The sequence below is a fragment of the Oryza sativa genome, chromosome 9, assembly GCF_034140825.1.
Source record: "Oryza sativa Japonica Group chromosome 9, ASM3414082v1".
NCBI classification, from domain to species: domain Eukaryota; kingdom Viridiplantae; phylum Streptophyta; class Magnoliopsida; order Poales; family Poaceae; genus Oryza; species Oryza sativa.
The window spans coordinates 15,286,638-15,307,253 of record NC_089043.1 but is presented as its reverse complement, the minus strand read 5'-3'; the positions used below and the strand labels follow the sequence as shown (position 1 = coordinate 15,307,253).

The 20,616-nt window shown below is 39.9% G+C and overlaps 1 protein-coding gene across 1 annotated transcript; it reads right to left on the bottom strand.

Annotated features, from left to right (window-relative positions):
* Positions 1-3,018: 3,018 nt before the first annotated feature.
* LOC9267814 (probable LRR receptor-like serine/threonine-protein kinase At5g59680) lies at positions 3,019-12,567 on the bottom strand. The gene is made up of 12 exons (XM_066303966.1): positions 12,510-12,567; positions 11,778-12,411; positions 8,728-9,191; positions 7,005-7,137; positions 6,829-6,900; positions 5,600-5,680; positions 5,279-5,454; positions 4,916-5,178; positions 4,592-4,718; positions 4,246-4,314; positions 3,788-3,977; positions 3,019-3,552 (listed from the first exon to the last, which is right to left on the bottom strand). The coding sequence occupies exons 1-12, from the start codon at positions 12,565-12,567 to the stop codon at positions 3,153-3,155; spliced, it is 2,667 nt and encodes an 888-aa protein (XP_066160063.1). The 3' UTR covers positions 3,019-3,152.
* Between the last annotated feature and the right edge of the window lie 8,049 nt (positions 12,568-20,616).

Sequence of the window (20,616 nt, the reverse complement as noted above, 5' to 3'; positions counted from 1 at the left end):
AGCCGAGCTGCTTGAGTGTCTTACACTCCTTTTTTCTTGCGAGTTCTTCTTGGACTTGTGAGGAAGATCTCTCTGAACTCCCCTAGTTCGTGCTCTACGGGTTCTAGTTCGGTTGCACCGTATTGTGTGGATTAGTCCCGGATTATAGTTCTGTGGTCGTTCGGAGATCGAGTCAATGTCCTCACGGTTTCGGTGTCTCTCTCCCCGTTGCTTGATCGCATCCAACCTTGGCAGGTATAAAACTAGTTACCCATTGTTTTCTACAGCAAGTTATCTTTGATTTTGATCCTACTGTCGTGAAGATCAGGCCACCCTTCATGAGTGTGTTCGCATCAATCACCTTTCATACCCTTCTACAACACAATTCTTTGAAGCATCAAACACAAACAAAAGATGCATCTATTGATTTACCCGTAGTAAAACTGTTAATCACCATTCATATGCTGAATCTACTAACTACTGCTAACACATTTGGCACCTAACGAGAGAAGTAGGAAAATATGACCAAATTTGGAAAGACCCGGGCTTGCCATGCACGGCCGGTTTGACTGGTGGCCTAGGGCCGGTCAGACCGACGACATATGTCTGGTCAGATTGACAGAGTCTGACTCTGACTCCAATTTTGTTAGTTCTTGGGTTTTCTTGTTTGGGTTGTGGTTTTCAAGTCCTAATTGTTGCACCTAGTGGAATATGAAGAGGTCCCTGTAAAAGGTAAGACCAATACCTTTAAGGGGCATGGCCGGTTCAATTGAGAGACAACCTATAACCAACACAAAAGCTAATTGAATCGTTCTTTCAATATTGCATCTACTTTTCGCCTAGTTTTTAGCCTATTTCGTCCATCTTCGTCTGTTTGCGCTACAAGCCGTCTATCTTCGCCACAAATATGTGAGTTCTCTTTGTAGGTTTGTCCCCAAAACCTTCCGTTCCGACCATGAGACGAGTGTTAATTTATCCCTATTCTTGTAAATCGGCTCTGCTCGTCGGTTTTGATGTTCTAAACCCATCTTGATGAGGTGTTTTCTTTAAGATTGAGATGCTTGGTGACTCTATACGCTGCAAAGCTTTATGTATAGATCTAGCTCTTGTGTTGCGCCATGAACAAAAAGGCATCAACAACCACAAATTATTCTTCACTTCTCTTTTTTTGGCGAGGAATACGTATTGTTCTTAATCAGAAATATATCGCAAATCATACAGAGGTAAAATGTTAAGGTATATTACAAATTTCAGATAAGTAAATTTGTACATGTGTTTTTTTGATACAACAGCAAAAATTTTGAGAGCTAAAGCTGTACCAGACCCAATATTCAAATCCTTAAATTAAATTGTGTCAAGCATTTTAAAATTCACCTTAGAGTCCTTTCAGGTGTTTTTGAGATATCATGGACTTCTTTGCATTTTGGTGCATGTGATTTTCAAAGTAGTCCATGCATTCATAAGGAATACGAATGAACCATTTTTCAAATTCAAAGAGTGCTCGTAGGCAGCGCCTGCATTTAATACAAAGTTGATATCCCATGGTTCGTTGTGGAATGTATAGATGAGTGTATGTTACATATTATAGAAATGGGGCAATTGCATCTCTGCCCTCACTTTCAAACCCAATTTTTGTTTTACTCTTACATTTTAGGGTTTGCAATTTTACGCTCACTTTTCGAAATTGAACCAGCAGTCTACCCCCACTTCTAACGCCCGTTTAGTGGGTCCCACGTTTTTTTTGTTAAAGAATACAAATTGAAATAAAAAAATGTTTTATGTAATATAAATTTACCATTGTACCGCTGAGTGAATGGATAGGGACTGAAATCCCTCCCCTCCACACCCCATGCGTGTGAACCCGAAACCTAACCTATCGGCGGCGGCGGCGGCTGCTCGGGCGTGCATGAGGCGCGGCAGCAGCAGCACGGGTGAGCGTGCGGCGCAGCGGCGGCGAGGGCGCACACGGCGGCGGCGGGTGTGGGCTAGTGTTCCGTCGCGGCGGTAGCCAGGCTGTAGCCGCGGTGCTTCCCCCGTGGTGGCTACTCCCATCCGACGACAGCGACTGCACACCTCCGTCGACAGCACCGCCGTCGGTGCCCCCCTCGTCCATGCTGGTGAACACCTCCATTGATGGTGCACCACTGTGAAGACCTCCGCCGCTCTAGAACTAACACCGTCAAACTAGGTGTTAGAAGTGGGGTAGCCTGCTGGATTCAATTTCAAAAAGTGAGGGTAAAGTTGCAAACCCTAAAAAGGGGGGTAAAACAGCAGTTGGGATTCAAAGTGGGGGTATAGATGCAATTGCCCCTATAGAAATTATAGATGGATATATGTTGAAAAATTGTGAAAATTATGTGAGCTAATTATTCACATGCTTACATGTTAGAACTTAAAATATAATAAATTATAGATGATGTGTCATGCATGCACGTGCTTTATAATATTTTGGAATAATAATTGCTAGTGGGTGATAATGTGGGATATTTGCATGTTGATCCGCTTTAGTATCTAGAGGTTCCAACTTCTACTGTAGATAGCATCTCATGCGAAATAATTTTACCACACTATATTGATAAAGATGACTAAATATAGTTTTTGAAGAATTTTATGAGGTGTTTTAATTTCCCGGCTAAAAATTCAATCACACCTTTAAAAGCTAACTGGACACAAAGAGTTCTTGGCACATGTATGGTGTGAAAATAGAAGCGCCAATCAAATGATAACTTCTCTCAATAAATCGTAGAACAATTACAGGTTATTGTGCTGAATCTACTGACTAGAAACCACCTACTGCAGCAGGAAATGTCACAACTCCAACGAGGCTATAACAAGGATGCATAGTACATTGCAAAGTCAATATAAGAACTTCATCTGGACAATGTATAGAAAATCAAACAAAATGCAGTAGCACAGCCAATCCAGTACACATTACTAAGCATGCTTGAGGCCATTTGGTTGGAAGAAGGTCTCTTAACACAGAACCAGGAAGGCCGGGCCGGCCTGCATGATAATTGACATGTACCTTATTATTGCGGACACATAAAAGCAAACTAATCCATACATGAGCCCATATATAGATATGAGTATTCTTCACAGGACAAATAGTTCATCAAGGCCAGCTGTAGCGGAGAACAATCAGCGATGCAGAAAAGACAGGAACAGCTGCAGCTTCATCTTGCTGATGGACCAAATGTGGACGTTGAAATTGTTGTATCACTCAGTGTCCCTATGCTTCCCTTGAAGCCACTGTCTGCACGAGCTTCCTCCAATGCAAGGCTCTCCTTCAACTGCACGACCACAGCAGCCATCGTTGGCCTATGGGCACCAATATCAGCAGTGCACAACAATGCTATGTCCACAACCTTCCACATAGAGCTGACATCGTAGGCACCTATGAGCCGTGCATCAGCAACCAAGCTGATATTACCAGCATCAATCTTCTTTTTCACCCGTTGAACGACGTGTCCTAATCCCGGTAGCATGGGAGACTCACCGGTGACTATCTCTAGCAGAACAACACCAAAGCTATAGACGTCACTACTCTCGGTAAGCCTGCCAGTGTGATAGTACCTACAAATGAATGATAAAAAAAATCGGAATTATGCATAAATGATGAAGATGAAACAATCTGAATTATGCATAAATGATGAAGATGAAACATTCGGGCATTACAGAATATCGAGTCATCATCTTGTCAGTTTAATACTACTTCTCAACATGATAAACTCATAAGATAGTGCAAAAGTTTATTAATCTAGATATGATACTGGATGAAATGTAAACGTATGCACAAAAGTATACATACTCAGGATCCATGTAACCTGCTGACCCAGCTGGAGCCACTGATATATGAGTCTGTGTATCACTTAGATAAGTCTTGCAAAGTCCAAAATCTGCTATTTTAGCTTGTAAATTTTGACCCAAGAGAATGTTTTGGGTCTTCACATCCCGATGAATTATTGGCAGACTACAACCTTTATGTAAATAATCCAGGCCTATATTTAAAATATCATACCAAGAAAAAAAAGAGTAAGAAGTGTGAATCCATGTGTGCTGGACATGTTATGTCATTACTTTTACAGTTATTTGTTATTCGAAGTTTTATTTGTATCTTTTGATGATAAATTTATCGGCACCATTAATGTTACGGTGTAACAATTCCAACTACTCCTTTTAGGCTATTCCAAAATTTAAAATTTCCATACTACCTATTCCAAGGCAAGTGTGTGTGTATCACAACCATAAGCTTTGTTTGCAGCATACCTTGTGCAGCTTCAACCACAACTCGAACACGCGTTCTCCAACTCAAAGTTTCACGTGCACCATTATTACCTTAATATATGTACAAGTCATAATTTAGAATTGAAATCGCGTAATCCATGCCAGTTTCAACAAATTTTACCAATTAGTACAATAAACTGGAATAGAAATATGCAAATATTCCCTAAAAAGGTAAGTTCATATTTTTATATATTAAAAAATAGATATCATTAGAAAGTCATTCAAGATGCCCTCTCATTTCAAATATAGTGTATAGGTGTTATGCCATTGAACAAGACTAGCCTTCAGAACAATTCGAGAACAGGGGTTAAGTTTGCAATCTATAAACCTCTTAGATGATCATAGAGAGTGCCTTGAGACATGTACTCATAAACCAGTGCTAAATGATCCATCTCCCAGCAGTAACCAATCAAAGAAACTAGATTTCTGTGATGCACCTTTGTCAAGCTTTGCACCTGTGAAATGAGATTAAAAAACATAGAGTAAATCTCTTAATTTACACATAGTGATCTCATTGTGAATGCAACAAGTCTAAGCAATTACTTTACATTTTTCTCCGACAAAGGAAATAATAAATCTGAGCTACATTTACTTGTAAGTAAAGACAAATTAGGGTCCTAAGATCTCTTTTTATTCTAGGTGAATTCAGTACCTCAGCTAAAAACTCATCAAGTCCATGAGATGACAATTCAGAACGCATCTTTACCGCAACCTCAGTACCATCCTCTAAACAGCCATAGTACACGAGTCCAAAACCTCCTTGTCCAATGCACTGACTAAATTTATTAGTTATCTTCTCAAGCTCCTTGTATGTGAATCGGCGATTCTCAACTCTTTGCAGGCCGTCCTCATGATATTTTCTACTTGCCGGAGCAATCTCAAGTTCTGGTTCACTGTGAGGAACATCTGCAGAAACTATTCCAACAAATACCAGCTATATGAAAGAAATATAATGCGTAATAAACAGTAATTTTATACAAGACAAAACAAGTTAACAAAAGCAGAGCATACTCACTGTCACGCTTTCTTTTCTGTCTCCAGATCAAATATGCGAGTACAAGAACAACAATTGCCATCACAGGAACCACTACCGAAATAGCTAAAATAGCTGCTCTGTTTACTTTGCTTTTTGGCGGAGATGGATTTATACCAGGTATTGATTTGTTACATGTATCTCTATCAGAATCAAAGCTGAAAATCACATAAGAAAATGAGGTCACTTTTTGTGGCAAAAGCAGTCTCCAATAATGGTCACCAGCCCAAAGTGCAACGAAAAGCAATATTCTAAATTTTCGATGTATAATAGAAAGAGAAACATCAATATATAGGCCCAAACCTCAAAAGGAATGTCCCTGTATTGTTCTTTCTACAGAGGGAGTCAGGAATTGGTCCATTCAGTTGGTTGCCTGCCAAATTCCTGTGGTTACATGAAGTTTAGACATTAGTAATGTGCCTTTCTTCATCTTATAGGCAATAAAATTAGTTTTTTGGGCAACTGTGTGCTTTGCTAGTAACACTCAGCAACTAAATTTATCCATATAGAAATCTCAAAGGGAGGTCAAACTTTTCTTTTACGAGAACAGTGGGAGTAGCACTAGGTTTGCAAGCTCAAAAGTTCACATTGTCGAAAAAAAGGCTGCACTCTACCAAGCTGCGGGATGATTTATGACCGCCAACACAACTATTGTCTAGGTTATAGAAAGCTAGCTGATCATTTGGTTTAAGCATGGTCTAAACTGGACCGAGAAGCAACCCTCTGCATTCGGGTGTTGGCAACTAATCTGTGCTACACAGAGGACGGAGCGGTCCATTAGCTCTTGATTAATTAAATATTAGCTTTTTTAGAAAAAAAAATAGATCAATATAATTTTTTAAAGCAACTTTCGTATATAATTTTTTTGCAAAAACATACCGTATAGCGGTTTGAAAAGCGTGCGTTCGAAAAAAGAGATGAGTGAGTTGGGAACTTATTTGGGTGAGTTATTTTCCAAGCTTTCCCAACTTGTCTTCCTCTTTTTTTCTCGCGCACACTTTTCAAACCGCTAAACATTGAATTTTTAAAAAAGTTTATATACAAAAGTTGCTTTAAAAAATCAGATTAATCCATTTTTTAAAAAAATAGCTAATAATTAATTAGATGTACTAATGAACCACTCAGTTTTGCGTGCGTAGGAGATTTGTTCCCAACTCCTAGCAATTAACACAGCCTAAATTTATTAAGAAACAGAGAACCAAAGTGCATATTAGAGCAGCAATATTGCTGAAGAAAAGCAGGTAGCTGCAGGGCGCAACTGCTTCAGACCAGCACCACACTGAATTACTCCTACATCAGAAAACCCATAAAAGTTTATCTGGACAAGATCCTTGAACTAAGTTACACCCAAACAGATCGGGACACGTTCAACTGAGCGCAAACCTGCCAGGTGGTCTAAGCAGTTATAGCAAGCTGAACACAGATTTTGTCCAAAAATATAACACAACACATAAGCAATTTAAAGAATGTGGAGTTCAAAAGAATCTCAATGAAATATGCCTAAAACATAACCAATCACTATGTATACTTACAAATGCTCTAGTGCCGTGAACAATGTGAAGTTATTCGATATGGGTCCGTGCAAGTTGCTGTTGGAGAGATCCCTACATTAAATTTTCATATGATCCAACGATTCCAACATAAGGCAAAGGCACTAAATCTTATGTTGTAATACTGGTAGAGGCATTATATTTTGAATCATACTCACAAAGATATTATCCTGCTAGTGTTATCACTTGGATTGCTGCATTTCACGCCGTCCCAGGCTGCAGGAAAACATGGATCGCCCATCCAGTTCTTTTTTATTCCATACTCGAGTTTAATTGACATGATGATGTCAACTAGCATAGGAAAAGGAGTTTTTAGGACAACAATTGATTAAATTGCACAACAACACAGGAACGAATGAAAAAATTAACAAAATAACTGACACCTTTTATAAACCAGTAACAGGTTCGGTGTATGTTGCAACAGGACAGGATCTGGTGAAACTGGCTTAGTTTTTTCTCTTCTCCAGTATTTTCACTTGGTTTTTCAGGTGAACATTGTTCAAATTTTCTCCTCTCTCTTTTTTTTATGGTTCTTTTGGATCCTGTTTTTTTTGAGCGGGTTTTGCCTCGGTTTTTCGGAACGGTTTTTGTCTTGATTTTTTTGGAAACGTGTTCTTAGCCAATTGTTTTTACTTTCTCTCGATTTCTTTGGATCCTTGTTTTTTTAGCTATTTTTTCTGTTGTTTGGTTTCTTTTCATGGCATTTTTATACGTGGGAATGGGGTGGAAAGGGAAGGGGGACGTTTTAAGGTAATAACATACATGTGGGAATGGGTAAGAAGGAAATGAGGATGACTCGTCGACTCTGCTTTTAAAGTACAAAGATAAACACACTGATTCAAGAAGAAGAATTCTTGGTATATTTCAGATAGGGCTAACCTCACTCTTTCCATTTACCATATTCAAACATTAACAAGAAAGACCAACTAACATGTGAGTAAAACTTAACAGCTATTTGACAGAGCACCTGAAGCGCAACATGGGGGGACTAGGAAAGATGCCATGAGGGAATTAGCTCAAGACTAAAATTCTGGTAACTGGGGTCGTTAACTAATGACTCCACCACTATATATATCACTGTGCTTCATGTTGCTACGGAATCCAGGTTCATTTGGCAAATCAAATTCTTATTACAAATATCACACCTAAAAATGCATCCCTAACATACGCACAAAGAGATGGTGACAAGCATCAATGTCTTTTTTCTTAGATAATGAATAAGATTAAATCCGACCTTTGCTTTAACAGAAACTACAACCACTTATTATGCAGTTTTTGGCTCAAAGTCCAAGAATGACAGGAACTAACAAATCATAAAGAGAAGGCACATTAACCAAAGCCACCAACAGAAGAAGATGGTCAACTTTTTAAAAGAGTAAATCTCTATCCAAAGTTAGTGAAAATTCTAGAACGTACATACGTGTTTATGTAATTTAAGGGTTGTTTGTTTTATGGGATTTGGCCACCACTTTTTCACGGTGTTCGTGGTTCATGGGCGAGTGTGGGATATGGCCACCCACTTGAGAATATTCCAACAAGATGTTGGATGAGCCCATCCCTCAATTGGCATAAATTATTATTTTACTGCTCTTATCTCAATCATCCACCCTCATCAATCTTTTTTTAAAAAAGGCCTCGTCTCATCATTGAACCAAACAACTAACATGGATATGGATCCTAAGATTCATTTATTTCATTGTTTGTTCATTAATTGGTCCCAAACCTATCATTTGGGAGACAACAGAAACAAGGCCTTTTTTTAGACTAGGAACCAAACTCGGGCAACGGTGATCAACTTTAACAAAGATGTATCAAGTATGCACAAGTATAAACATTAAACCAGAGAAAACGGAGAAGGGACTAAATATATAGAATGCTTACAATCTCTTGGGAACGTCATTGGATTGTCACTGGGGATGAGAGTGTAGATCTCAAATGCGTTTAACATGGGCGGCAGCTTGGACGCAGAGGTGGGCTCAAGAGTGATGGTGTACATGCCATTATTGGGCATGTCCCAATCGCTGATGTCCACAATGCCAGCGGATAGGTAAGGCGGGCTGTACAGCAATGGCTTGGTATCGCTGAGGGTGATATTGAATTGTCGAAGCTGGCTGTTTTGGAAGTCTGCTAAGTACGCGAATATCATGCACTTGTGGGCTGTTTTATCTTTTCGTGTGACCTTGATTATGGTATCGTTGTTGCTTGCCTCGATGGCGGTCTGCATAACAGGCAAGGGCACAACGAAATTGTCATTCTGTTCTATGGTGGATGCCGTGGAAAGGTTCTTCCACGTTGGGTCAGACCGCATCTTCCACCAGTATCGGTCGTATGGATCATCGGGATACCTATTCATATGTAGAAGGTAAAATTAATACAAGAGTACGTTGAACGGAACTATTTGTGAGACTTTATAATTATATGTAAGCCATAATATCATGAAGCTACATGATTTACGGTAAAAACTATAAACTATCTATAGGTGTATAAAACGTTAAAGTCAACATTTGCCCTTGAACTTTGCTCGTAATTCAATTTTCACCATAAACTGCAGAACCGGTTATTTTCACCTTTCACTTTCAAAACTAGGCACATAATGCAAGTAAAAAAAGTCGGACCAGGTGAGCGACCCGGCCGGTTGACCTCTCGGGTCACCTCACCGGTCCGTCAGTGTGAAGAGTAGGCCGGGTGGTTGAAGAGTGGCTCATACAAAACATGTACATTATATGTTTCCTTTCATTAATTCAGAAGCGAAGTGATGATTCTGATGGCTATAAGCATGTACTACGTTCAACGTGCTAACCAGGCATTGATTCTCAACCAGTACACCCCATTCCTGATCGACCCGGTGATGGTTTAATTCCAGTTAAACTGCTGGGCCGGTTAGAAGGTGACAATGGTTTTTTTTCACTAGTATGAAATTCAATCATGTGAGTTTCAAAATTTTCAATTAGCTAGGTGAGTTTCAAGGTTGTTGACCTAATTATTCGCATCAACAAATTATGCATAAATAAGAATGTGGATTAGAAAAGCCACTATAAATTATGCATAAATGTGTGTGTTTTGTCTGGTTTTAAAAGTTGAGGAAAGAAAACAACCAGTTTTTATAGCTTAGGGTGAAATTAACTGATATTTGCACCAACACAAAATAAGAATATGAACTAGGAAAGCCAATGCAACATATGTCCCAGCATATGTTCTGCCTAGTTTTAAAAGTTGAAGAAAGAAACAAGTGGTTTTATAGCTTAGGGTGAAATTAAGTAATATATATTTGCATCAACAAATTAAGCATAATAAAAATATGAACTAGGAAATCCAGTAGAAAATGTCGTAGGGTGTGTTCGGTCTGGTTTTAAAAGCTGAGTGAGAATATAACTTGTTTTATATCTCAGGGTGAAAAATGGATTTTGTTCAAAGTCTAAAAATAGACTTTATGCTTTGTAAAATTTATAAAACAGAAAAAAGAACTCTAAAGGAACACGAATTAAATACAGATTTCTTAAGGTACTCATCGAAACATATGATAGAGTTCGTCCCAAATGGATAGTAACAGGGGGTTGGTAACAAAAATGCATAGGTATTTTTTAAATAATTTCTTATTAAAAAATAGTAGATTAAATCTTTGTTCTTACTAATGGAAGCTGGGAAGCTGACAGTTCCATCGCACTAAAATTCATAAAAAGTATAAAATTATAAATGTCCATCTATCAAATCTATGACCAATATCTTCCACCAAATACATGTGGACTAGCTAATCAAATTTAGAATCCAAGTTGTAATGGTTTGAACTCTTAATAATATTTTTATCCTGATTTAATAATTCAAAATACAAAATAAATATAAATTGAGTTGTACTTTGACTCGAGTGAATTATAATGTTGAAATTCGAATTGATAAGTGCTAAGTTATATTGATTTGAAGATCATTGGTAAGATTTTATTGATTTCATATATTTAATTAAAATTTAAAACTATTGAATTGTTTGGTATATGTTTGTATTTTTGTGACTTAATTAACAAATTCAATATATATATATATATATATATATATATATATATATATATATATATATATATAATTGATAAATACGGAGTTCAGCTGGCCGGTGTCCAGTGCAAACTTGCTATTACTCCCCTGCCAAAACTATTTGGCATTAGGATAAAATTTTGTTAAACTTTTGGCTATCAATACTTTCTCAAATGGTTAGTGTTAAAAAAAAGTAGTTGAAATCTTGCGTTGCTGCGACAAAGTGGTATGATAATAACTGATTTTGTACCTAAACGATTTTTTTTTTGAGAATGTACCTAAACGATTTAACTTCACGTGCTTTACATAATTACATCTTGCATAAATTCTACGATAATAGAAATGTTAAGATGGTGCATTAGCATAAGAGAGATCATAGATCAATGAGATGCAATGCTAAAAAATTGAGGTGATGTGATCAAAACGTTAGAAATAATTTATTCTATATAAATGATCCTAAAGGTGATCAATTAAGATGTGGTTTTATGAGGTATGAGAGTACTAGCTTTTTTTTGGGGGATGGGAATTAGCGTTATTTAATTGTATGCATACAATTTTTTTTCTTGAAAAGTATTATCGCACTATCATTAACTTATTAGATAAGCTTTGAAATGATAGTGAAAAGCTTCGGATGGGTTATTAGCGGAATAAGCCAAACGATATATTTTCAAATAAAAAGTAATTTATAAATAAAACTTTTATATACATATTTTTACCGATCTAAAAGCAAAAGATAAAAATAAATTTCGATGAGAAAACCTTAAAATTAGCTTTAAATTTAAGATTTAAAATTCAAATTTTGGTTGATAAGCATAAACAAAAAGATAATGCCATAAATCTTATCCTACTGTCAAATGATCATTTACTGAAATGAGAGTACTATGGAAGAATATATATATTTGATGTACCGTAAAATAGAAACGTTTGAGCCCATGTTTCGCCGGTCAAACAAGCACATGGACTGGTTGGCCGCGAGAACCGGGTGGTAGACCCCACTGCCAAGCGTCCTCAGATTCACCGAGGAGACGAACGGCGTGCCGCCGCCGGTGTTCACCAGGCACACCGGCGCCCAGCTCGCCCACGCCACGAACATCGCCTCGTACACCTCGTCGCCGTCGGCGCTCACCGTGTTCCAGTAGTTGACCCCGAGGTACAGGTCGAACTGCAACGACGAGCTGTTCTTGCCGTCGTAGTTGCCGTAGAACGCGATCACCCGGACAAGGTACTTGGCTCCGGCCACGGTGGGCAGCGCGTAGCAGTTCCGTACGCCGGAGGGGAAGCTCCTGACGGTCAGGTCGGAGCGCAGCCGCCCGCTCTCTCGGTCGGCGGCCACCCTGTGGTTCTCGCCGGCGTCGACGTACGTGCCGTCGGGGACGTAGGTGATGCCTTCGTCGGGGTCCTTGTAGCCGCTGCTATAGTTGCCGTCCAGGCCGCAGTCGATGCTGAGGAAACCTGCACGTACGCATAAAGAATCATCAGATCGATCGTCATGGCATTGGCTAGCTATTAGCCTATTACAACATCTGCAAGTGATCTCAATCTCTGAATATATATGCAAATTAAATCTGTATTCTGTATTTCGGTTCGAAAGAATTACGAACAAGGCAGGAAAAAACTGAAAGGATGATAACCTGGCTGACCGACTGCACCATGAGCTGCAGCCAACACGAATACAACAAAAGAAACTAACAGCGCCATTGTCAATTTCGATCCCCAGCTGAACCCCCCTGCTATCACTAGCGAAATTCCACATATATATAGTGGCAGCTGAGCATTCATATTGGCACATTATATATTTATTATATATGTAGTAGTTTTTACATGCATATAAATATTCCTGGTATATTGAAGACGACAGGACCAATATATATACCTCTCAACTCTAAGAGCGTGAATTAATTGATTATGGCAGAGATAATTATTACCATATAATTTTCGGCATCATATCTAAACATACAAACAATTCATACAGTTGCTTATATGTAATAGATTATTTTATTTGATTAATTATTTGATTGTACACACAACATACACTGGGGTATATGTGTCTGTATAATGTCTAGTAATTAACACATGACTTATTTCTCTCTTGTATTTTTCTTCTCCTCACCTCATCAAAAATCCTTTGTGACATCCCCTTCAAGATGCTAACATCACACTATTGTTCATGTCCTAAGGGGTTATTAGTCTTGTTGTCCAAACCAACTCATCTTAAGTAACCTTAAATATCGAATTACCAAATTTTAGTAAAAGATAATATATATGAAGGTAATAATTAGTTTGAAGTCTAATCAAATTTTAGAGGAGCTTTAATGTTGACGGCGTAGTTACCAAATTTTTATGGGGTTGTGTTGGTTGGAGTACGTTTGATTTGTTTCCCTACCAAATATATGTTAATATCAGAACTTGGTAAAAGAAATTTCTACAAATGAAACATGCCTGAAATTTCCTAATCCGTCGTCTTCACCATCAGCTTATGAATGAGTCGAAAATTCACCTTTCACACACTAAAACTGGGACAATTTCACCACTAACCCTTAACTGAATTAATGTACTCCCTCCGTCCCATAATATAAGGGATTTTGGAGGTACGTGATCCAGATTCGTAGTACTGGTATATATCACATCCCTCCAAAATCCCTTATATTATGGAACGGAGAGAGTACATTATTGTATTGCTACTATCGCAGGATTTTACTACAGTAATTAATTATGCAAAATCAAGTAAAAACAAATCTTATATATTGTGCTTGTTGGACCTACAAAGATATGCTATACATACGATTTTTTGCATACGCACGACGCAATGATTCTCCCTACAATCGCGACATAAAGCGATAGCCTACGGTGATCACTTGTCCATTTCCCAACAAAGCAAACTCATGGCGTTTATAATCGATCCGTTCACAATCGTATTAGAATCGTACGTAGAAATCATATGCATAGTATTTTTGAAAAGAAAAATTCACCTGCAGGACATATTAGCATATATAGCACACATACGTGCGCCAGAAAAGTAAGGTTAATTAATAAGTTGAACCCTAACTCTGGTCCTTAGGGACGACTTTCTGCATTCAGCTGCACAATGGTTGCCAACTTGCCATTTCGGATTTTATCACTAGGGTTTGACATCAACAGATCGTCTGACTTTTTTCTAATAAAAATAGGTTATTATTGGGCCTGGGGTTATAGAATCAGTCCTAACATCACAACCTGCTAATTGTGTACTATGGAAAATAATTTAATTAGATGTAACCTTGTTTCTACTAATTCTACAACTATAATTATGCAAATATTCTTTTCAATTCTATAGTAACAATGATTTAATTTGGAACAAGTAGGCATTATACAAAATTAGAATTTTTCTTAGCATCGGATAGCTACGGGCTTAATTATAAGCCGATACACAAGTGTGAGGCAAAATTAATAATTTTAGGTGTAAGACCTGTAACTTATGCTCTTCGTGTTCCAGAAACAAGGCTGGAAAAACAGGAAGTACTGTGTGACGAAAAAAACCCTAAATAAAATGTAAAATTAAGTTTAAAAATTTAAATTTAGATATGGCTTATAATTGGTTAATTAAGCTACGATTGATAAGTTGTAACAATAAACAAAGCAATTAAATATAACAACAGAATAAGATGGTTATAGTTCTATTTTTAAAACATAAATCTTAAAAATATGATAAATTAAAAAACCATAAAATGAACTCTAAAATCAAGTTCTAATTCAAATTCTGGGTATGGCTTTGTAAAGCAATTGGTTGAGCTACGGATGATAAAACATAAAAATAAATGAAGCAAAAAAAATTCTAGAATTACACTTTCATACTTCTATTCTTAGTGGTCAAAATGCCAAGGCTTCAAAATATAAAACAATAAAATCTAAATCTAAACTGAGTTATAAAATTTAAAATTTGCCTACAGCTTATAAGCCAACGATCTCATTCTCGACATTTTTTCATTTGGTATGTATGTTTTTGCATATAGATGGAACTTAGGTTTACTCTTTCTTTCTATTTTTTTTCTAAGATAGTCTTTCTGAAACCGCATGATTCATTGCCAGTCAACATCAGCTTGAAAAACTCGCCGATTGTTACTGTTTTATTCATTCTCCCTTTATTCCCTGACATTTCTGTCTAGATCAATATATGCTCATTCATTGCGATGGTATCACTCATATTCCATCGAGGAAGAAAAAAAGAAGGAAAAAAAATGTATAGTCACTACTAAATAATGATTATACCTCCGCCACATCTTTTTTCTTACAATGATGCCCTTTCACGTTTTTACTGCCATTAACTAGGATGATAGTAGAAGTAGATCTGAAAACTTCGATCAAATAAGATCAACGGTTTAGATTGTTTTCTACTATAGAGCACCGTATATAGTGGGGCTATATATAGTGTTTTTAGAATTTTATTAAAGTCAAATGTAATTCAAAAAAAAAATTGTACAAAAGTTCATGGTCCATATATAAAACGGATGTTTATTTTCCTTAGATTAATAACACTGTATTCCAGATTTGGCCAGGCAATTATGATTTTTCTTCTTAAGTCTGAAGAACGATCGAAATGGTACCTGGTTTTGTGAAAGAAAAGGGATGATCCTGTAAACCTAGACTAAACTCCAATTTATATAGTTGCATCTTGCATGGGCTGACTTTTTTTATTCCCCAAAAATTATACATCGGCCACTGTCATATATAACACTATTTGCACAGATTTTTCTATACGATGGGCCCTAAAACATAATCTATAGTAGAACGATGAAAGGCTATGAAATCATAAAACATTCCCTACCGCTTTAAATTTAGCTAGTTGAGACATCGAAAACAACTGTTTTTAAGAAGTCAATGTTTAACGAGCCAATTTAATCCATAACCAAGGTTCTAAAAGGCAGTAAACTGTATTCATATGACCAACCCGGCTGTTAGAACTAATTCATACGGTTAGCTTCATTTATATTCAACTACAAATTAATCTCTATCAACAATTGTAGCCAGTTCTCCAATTAATTTGGTAAACCAAACTCATTGTTCACTCAAACCGTCTCCCCATCTACACTCTCCATTATGAGTCTATGACACTAGGACCCACATGACAGCCTCTACTATCCTTTTCTTCCTCATCTTTCTTCCTCTCCTTCTCGCCGGCCTCATCCTCCTCAATAACCAGCGAGGTGCACAACAGCGGGGAAGACAACAACGTGCAGCTGATATAGCTCGCGTGCTAGCGGATGTCCATGGCAGGTCCGTAGCATGGTGTTGGGGCGATGACAAAGAGGAGGTATGTGGGGCAGGGCGGGGCAGGGCGGGGCGGGACGGGACGGGCGGCGACGTGGTCGTGGCGATAGACCTGCTGCAGTGGGGGCTGAGGGGGGACTTCTCGATGGTGGCGGGGCTCTAGGCACTCATCCTCACCGTCATCCAGCTCAACGACACTATTCCGGACAGCATCGGCCGCTGCGCCAGCCTCTCCGCCCACTGCTCGCCAACAAGAGCTCTAAACGGTGGGTGGCCAAGGTGTTGCTGCTGGCGATGGGAATCGGCACAGGACAGGCGAGCTGGTGATAAGAATCGGCGTGGGCCGGGTGAACCTGACACATGAATCGGCACATGACAGGCAAGCCAATGATGGGAATCGGCGCGGGATGCTGCCACCTGCGGCCTTCGCTCAATCTGTTGTGCACTCGAGGACGAGGGAGAGGAGAAGAGAGAGCTAGAGCTATGGATATGTGTTTGGTTAGCCGAATAGATTAGGCATATGGTTGGCAAGTCTGTTGGAATTTAGAATTTGCCTAAACTTCCTAAATTTTAACTTGGGGAGTGGGATAGAGAGGCTGTTGTAGATGTTTTAAGAGTCATATGAGAAAATATGGATATTAAAGTATGGTAGAGATCCAAGTTGGGGTTTTTCTGGAGTAAGTCCACTTTGGGTCCCTTATCTTTTCTTCGACTTTAAATCATATCTCTGAACCGCAACACCAAAAATCTTAGCCCCAACATGCAAAACCAGGTTACTATAGGTCCTATGACAATATGGATGGCTGGTTTTACGTGACATCCTAGTAAGCAAAAAAAAAGGAGTAAAAAACATGTGGACCCAGATGTAAGTGGCCACCTCAACTTTATGCTTCCCCTTCCCTTTATGCTTCCTCTTCTCTTCAACTCGTCCTCTTCCTGGCGTGCTTGGCGACATCAGCGTCGACGACGACGAGCACCCCACCAAGCACCTCCATGCCAAACACCCTTGATGAAGATGTGGTCAGTGTCAGCATCGTCTCTGGTGGCGGGCGTCCTGCGTGAGTCTCCTTCGAGGAGGTGGCCCTAGGGCAGGAGGGCCACGAGGTGGAGCAGCACGCTTCTCAAGGTGCTCGCCTCCAGGCTGCCATCGGGCACCGTCTTCTTCTCATCGACACCATCGAGCTAACGAAATGATGCCTGATTTTGTGAAACGAAAGGGATGATCTAGTACGCGTAGACTAAACTCCAATTTATGTAGTTGCATCTTGCATGGGCTGACTTTTGAACGACGAGCCCTAGGAGAGGCAGATCCCGTGTTGGTGCAGGCATGGCTTCTAGGAGTACTTCAGATGCGACAAGCCCACCCGCCTTTGCCCCTACCGCCTTGTATTCGCCTCTCCTTCACTAGATCCATGGGCGCCCTCCAGCGGCAGTGATGGGGCTTGAGGCGAGCCTCCTTTCGCATGAGCACACGGCCGAGCTCAACTTCGTGCAAGGCTCACCGACCGCAGCTGCCATTGTTTCCCTTACAGCAAGCGAACTTGCACCGCACTGCCTCCCTCACACCGTCACATATTCGCCTCGCCTCCACTGGATCCAAAGGTGACCTCTAGCGGCGCGATGGGGCTTGGGGCGAGCGTCCTTTCGCACAAACGCATGACCGAGCTCAACCTCGTGTTGGGCTCACCGGCCATAGTCGTTTGCAGTGACCTCACGCTAGTTGCGTCCTCGTCTGGAGTGACTACCGCGGCGACGTCTCCATGCTCTAGGACAAGCGCGCACTTCTTGACCAAGCTCCTCGACATAATACAAGCTTCCTCCTCGCCGCCTCCCGCCAGAACTGCAACGCCGCCCGTCATCCACGATGACACCGACGTCTCCTACATTTTCCCTCAGCACAACAATGTCTTCCTCCTCAACGCCTCCTGCCAAATTTGCAATACCGCCAGCATACTCTTCTTCCTCCAATCTCATACGGGGTTCGCTGACCTCCCACCACTATTGTTGCCTCCTACGGACGGTCTCGCTGACCGCCACCCCTCTCCTTGCCGGCGAACTCGTGGGGAAGAGAGTGGGAGGTGGATACATGGGGAAGAGAAGGGATAGGTAGGGAGAGGTGAAGTCTACTTATATGTGGGCCCCACGTGTTTTTTTATTTTCTTTTTGCTAAGATGCAACATCAACGAAACCAACCATCCATACTAGGACCTAATTTAATCAAGTCAAACGATCGAGTCAAGCGCTGCTCGTCACGGTGGAGGACATGAGGGGGTAGGAGTTCTTCGGCGGGATTAGGGGCTTACCGTCTTAGCCTCTTATTAGGGCCTAGTGGTCATATCTTAGAGCGGGTTGGTGGTGTTGTTGATGAGCGAGGATGTGGAGGGTAGCACCGTGACGCGCTTCATCCATACACACTACCGACGGTCTCCTCTAACGTGCGGGCTCATAGGGATAGACCCCACCTATCAGGGACTCGTGTCTCTTTGACTTTACGTCAGAGAAGTTGCTTCAATTCCACACACTACTCCATCAATTTCTGCCAGTTCGGCCGCCAAACTGAGATGTTTAAGTGGCCACCGGTGAGGATGGTCCGGGTGGTCAAAAATGATCCAGCCCAAGGCCCGTGTATATATATGTTGTAAAAATAAGAGGGAAAAAGGAAAAAAGAAAGCTAAAATCGAAAAGTCATCGTTCCACATCTACCGCCTCCTCCCACCTCGCGCGCGTGATCTACCGGCGTTCGGCGACAGCAACGGCCGACGGCTAGGGCACTGGGGCAGTGTGCAGCAGGACGACCGGCACCGGCGTGCGGGTGCAGCAGCGCGGCCGCATCCAGAAAAACGGCATGGAACAGGGAAGGGCACTACAGTCCTGGTTAGGACATATAGACATTAGGTCTTCTGGTTCTAGACTTGTTCTTCCCTTTTTTGTGTTTTCAATTTTCAGTTTTGTCGCTTCTCACTTAGATTGAACTATTGTTTGTTGAAACATCAAGAAATATTAAGATATTGCATCTCTTTTATCGGAAACATGCAGCAAAGTGATTCTTACATTTATTGTGCAGGATATTTTCTTCAAAGGGAATGAAGGGTATATAACATTAGAAAGCGTACAACCCACAAGAAGGTATGGTAATTTTCTTCAAACTTTTTAGCCGTATAAAGTCAATATTTTACTTAATTGTTAGTGTTAAAATGTTTTCAAGATACCTTATTAAGGTAATTTTGGTTATTAATATATCATGATGTAATTTTGGTTAATTCTATTTTCTACACTTTTGGAGTCTATTGGTATTATTATATTTGCGGTGTGAGAAATTTTTCTGTAAGTTATATTAGAACACCCATATACGCCACTGCCAGTGGTGTAAGGCCAATCCACGAACGGAAGGGTTGGAGAGTGCAACTATGAAGGTCAGATGCAAGGGTTTCTCAAACCGCTGGGGGCCGAGGTTACCGCACCCCATGGTAAGTATGGTTACTGCGCAGTAACCGTGACAAACCGTACAAAACTATATAAAATTTATCAAAATTTTAAATTATTTTTTAAATTTATTTGAATTTAAGGAGGGTACCTTGGTTTTCGTTTTACCGTACCCCACGGTAAACGCGGTTGCTGGCCGTCTCGCCTGCAACTGCAACACACGGCGCCAATGATGGCCAGGGCAGGGCAGCGCGCGGAGGACTGCAGTATTGGCACGGCAATATTGGCTGCAGCGGAGTAGTTTATTAGTGGGAATTTCTAACCTTTGTCCCTTAATTTCTTACCTCCTTTTTGTATCATTCGACTCAGCCGAGGTCTGACGCAGGGTCGCAGGGATACCCGATTCTTATTACATCAGAAACAAATCAATCCATCGCAAGATGGCGCGCGGCTGATTTTGCCAAGTCCCAACGTATTACCATGCATCCTTAGCGCTAATCTTTCCTCTTGCTCCATTGCTCACTACAGACCACGTAGGGCAGCAGGAAATAGAACAGGAAATTAATGTCACAAATCCTATAGCTACTTCAGCAGGAAACTCGTGGTGCATTGATCAAAATATGTAAATCTTTAGTTAATTGACTTTGTTCGGTGGATGATGTTGGAAACTTATCTCTCATACACGTAAAATCGAGTGATTTACTGATTTATTAACGTATGATTAATTAAGTATTATCTATTTTTTTAAAAATAAATGGATTAATATGATTTTTAAAGTAACTTTTCTATAATTTTTTTAAAAAAACGCACTGTTTAGCAATACAGAAACACGTGAAAACCGAAGGAGACGAGTTAGAGACTTCTTTCTGACTCAAATCATGTATAACAAGTACAGGAGATCAAACGAAATACAGTGGAAAGCCACAGCCATCGGTAGGCCTACTGAGTCCATTGTGACCAAGGTCTACTTTACAGTTGCACAACACACATAAAGGAAGCTCTGCAAGCTCATAGACATGCACCTTATTCTTGCTTCCAAACAAAAACAAACCAATCCATCACAATTTAGAAAGGGGCATA